Genomic DNA, 2,772 nt, shown 5'->3' on the forward strand with positions numbered 1-2,772 from the left:
TCCGGTTTGTTTAGTTTCATGGTGAGAGATTACATTTGGGCAGCGGCGGCGTTTGTTCAGCATGCCTTGATGACCGGAGAGACAAAGTCTTAACATGAAGAGTGCGTTTAAGGACTTTTTAACCAGAACAATCCAGCGTGGGCCAATATCAAGGTGGTGATTATTGATAAGAATTTCACTGAACTTGGCGTACTAGCAGAAGAACTACCTGGGGGCTACAGTGATTCTTTGTCATTTCCACGTCATTGACTATCTCAAACGCGAAATCAGCAAAAACGTCTACGCGTTTACGGCATTTGAGAAGATACATGCCAAGAACTTGATTACGATGATGGTGCGGACTGATGATGAACGAGAATTCGATCGCTATATGCGAGCCCTTCAAGCTCTTTGTAAGAGTAAGCAACAATTTTTGGAGTATCTGGAAGCCAATTGGTTAAGCTGTAAGCCATTGTGGTGTACGTTCCTGCGCGGATGCATCCCTCACTTGGACAACAACACAAACAACCGATTGGAAGCAAGTTGGGGGGGCTGCGAAAGGTATTCTTCATCGCCACATGCCCATGGATGAGTGCATCGACCATTTGCTTTTTCTACAGCAGATTGCCGAGGATAAATATCACAGCAAGTCGAAACGGGTTGGCGTCCGTCACAATCACAAGTACGACGAAGAACTTCAAGTCTTGGCAAAGATAGCAACACATAAATTCCATTTGAAACAATCCCAGAGCGATGGTCGATAGCTGAGGTCTCCAGTGATTGTGAAGATCCTGTATGTGAAGAAGGAGACGCTGTGAGCTTGTCTGTGGGTGATGTTGCCTTCGACGGCTCAAATCGAGTTTAATCGCACAACCAGAAATACCGAGCAATATTTGCCGTTTGCCAACGAATTGCCAAGGGTGTCACTGATAAAGGGAAGCGAGGACTTACGACTTGGTACCGCTATTTAAAGGCCTTAGATAACATGGTTCGTGATGACAAAGGTCCGCCAATGTTGGATGCAGAAAAGAACGGTTCAGGCACGCTCAGCTCAGGTGATGCAGGAGAAGCCGATGACGATAGTGCCAATATAGGTGGTATTACCACCAATATTGGTGATTTTACCACAAATTTGGACGAACTGGGTGAGAACAGTACCAATCCACCATGTATCTCGACTTCTGGACAGGATGTTAAGGTGGGCCTCGAAAAACCTCTTCAAGTTCCGCTGGACGAAGAAGAACAAAACATCCGAGAGACAAAACGGGCGTCGAAGAAGCTGTCTTCACTTTCAGCGAAGCGAAAACTTGAATTGGACGAGACAACTGAAGAAAAGCATCCCCACAAAATATTGGATGATGATGCCAAAAGCATAGTAAAGCTTAATACAGCTAGTCGTTCATCTGGAAGACCAAAGCAAAAGGAAAGCTTTAAGAAGGCAAAGAGGAGCAAGGAGATTACGGATACACTGGCGTATGTGGACACGGTCGCCACTGTGGGTGATGCTACGTTGGAAGTTTTGGACGAGGTTGTGAAGACACAACAGCTTTCAATAGCGATTGTTGGAGATGCTCTCGACGGTATCCGCCGCATGTTCGATGGTGCGGTGTTCAAACGTCCCAAAGCATTAGTGATCAAGGGTAATCACTCCCGTTCTGTAGAGAGCAATATCCGATTCGTGCTTCCAGGTATGTAAATGTGTTATTTTCAATATTTTGGTGATATTGGTGTCATCTTCACTAATACTTATCAACATGCAAACTCATTAACCAATATCTTGATAGAACCTTTGGTGATGAAAAGCATAGACTCGGCTACAAACGTGAAGATCCGTGAAGAGCTAATCAATGACACAAAACTGGCATCAAGTGATAGTGATTTCGATTCTTGGCGCTGGAACGTTTAGTCTGGTGGATATAGAGCGAATGCGAAGGTGGCACGAAGTATCAAAGAAGCTGACCAAGGCCCGGAAGCTAGTTAAGTTTGTGGAGAAAATTGTTATTGATGACGACCACAAAGAAGTGGAGCGTCAACGCATCCTGCACATGATACCTTTCATGAACGTCGACAGTGTTTTTAGTGCAAATGGCCACAATATTTCGTTCTTGAATTTAGCAGGATATGGAGGTGACCAATGGCTGAGTGATTCGTGTGTATATCTGGCTTCGCTACGCGTTGTCAAAGAGGCAGAGCCACAAACCTGGCAAAATCCGAAATATGTTACGTTTGTTGACCCACTATATTTGCAGCTGTCAGATGTAGAGCGAAGGAATCAATACATCGACACAAAGGATCCTATTTTCACGGAGATGCGCTCAAATCGCATCGTTTGCTGTCCAACGAACGTTGACATTGAATTTCCTCACTGGTGCGGCATGATTTTTGACATGGAGCGCAAAATTGTGTGGAAGTATGATCCGTTCCACAAAAAATCGATTTTGGATGCAGTGCAAGAGGTTATAAGTGGCGTTTTCATGAAATTTATGAGCTCTCACATGGAGATGCAAGCTAAAACATTTACTGGATGGCGCCAATGTGATGGACACAGCTGTGGTGTATTGGTCGTGCAATGGTTCGAGCAGTATTTGTCACTGGTGCGAAGCACACCTCCCGATGCAAGCATTCCACTTGCCCACGATGATAAACTGGATCCGAAGCAACTAGCATATGAGAGGTACAAGCATTTCTCGTACGTATTGGATAGCGTAGTGACCAACGTCGATACTTAGCATAATTAAACCATCTTTAGTCTATGAGTGAGAAAGATCTTCAAATTCATCTTGGGCTTAACAC

At 44.6% G+C, this 2,772-nt stretch overlaps 2 protein-coding genes across 2 annotated transcripts in view; both read left to right on the forward strand.

The window, feature by feature from the left end:
- PITG_21284 (leukotriene A-4 hydrolase, putative) overlaps positions 1-1,885 on the forward strand; it is a gene marked incomplete at both ends in the record, with an annotated part of 2,778 nt that extends 893 nt beyond the window's left edge. The window contains 3 exons of the mRNA XM_002895084.1: positions 197-398; positions 1,005-1,667; positions 1,764-1,885. Of these exons, the coding sequence (XP_002895130.1) occupies positions 197-398; positions 1,005-1,667; positions 1,764-1,885 (987 nt within the window). The remainder of the gene's footprint in view (positions 1-196; positions 399-1,004; positions 1,668-1,763) is intronic.
- Positions 1,886-2,366: 481 nt separating this feature from the next.
- The window catches only part of PITG_21285 (uncharacterized protein), a gene marked incomplete at both ends in the record, with an annotated part of 794 nt that continues 388 nt past the window's right edge, over positions 2,367-2,772 (forward strand). Inside the window, one exon of the mRNA XM_002895085.1 lies at positions 2,367-2,573. Coding sequence (XP_002895131.1) covers positions 2,367-2,573 — 207 coding nt within the window. The remainder of the gene's footprint in view (positions 2,574-2,772) is intronic.

This window comes from Phytophthora infestans, genomic scaffold (genome assembly GCF_000142945.1).
Source record: "Phytophthora infestans T30-4 supercont1.264 genomic scaffold, whole genome shotgun sequence".
In the NCBI taxonomy this organism is placed as follows: Eukaryota; Oomycota; class Peronosporomycetes; order Peronosporales; family Peronosporaceae; genus Phytophthora; species Phytophthora infestans.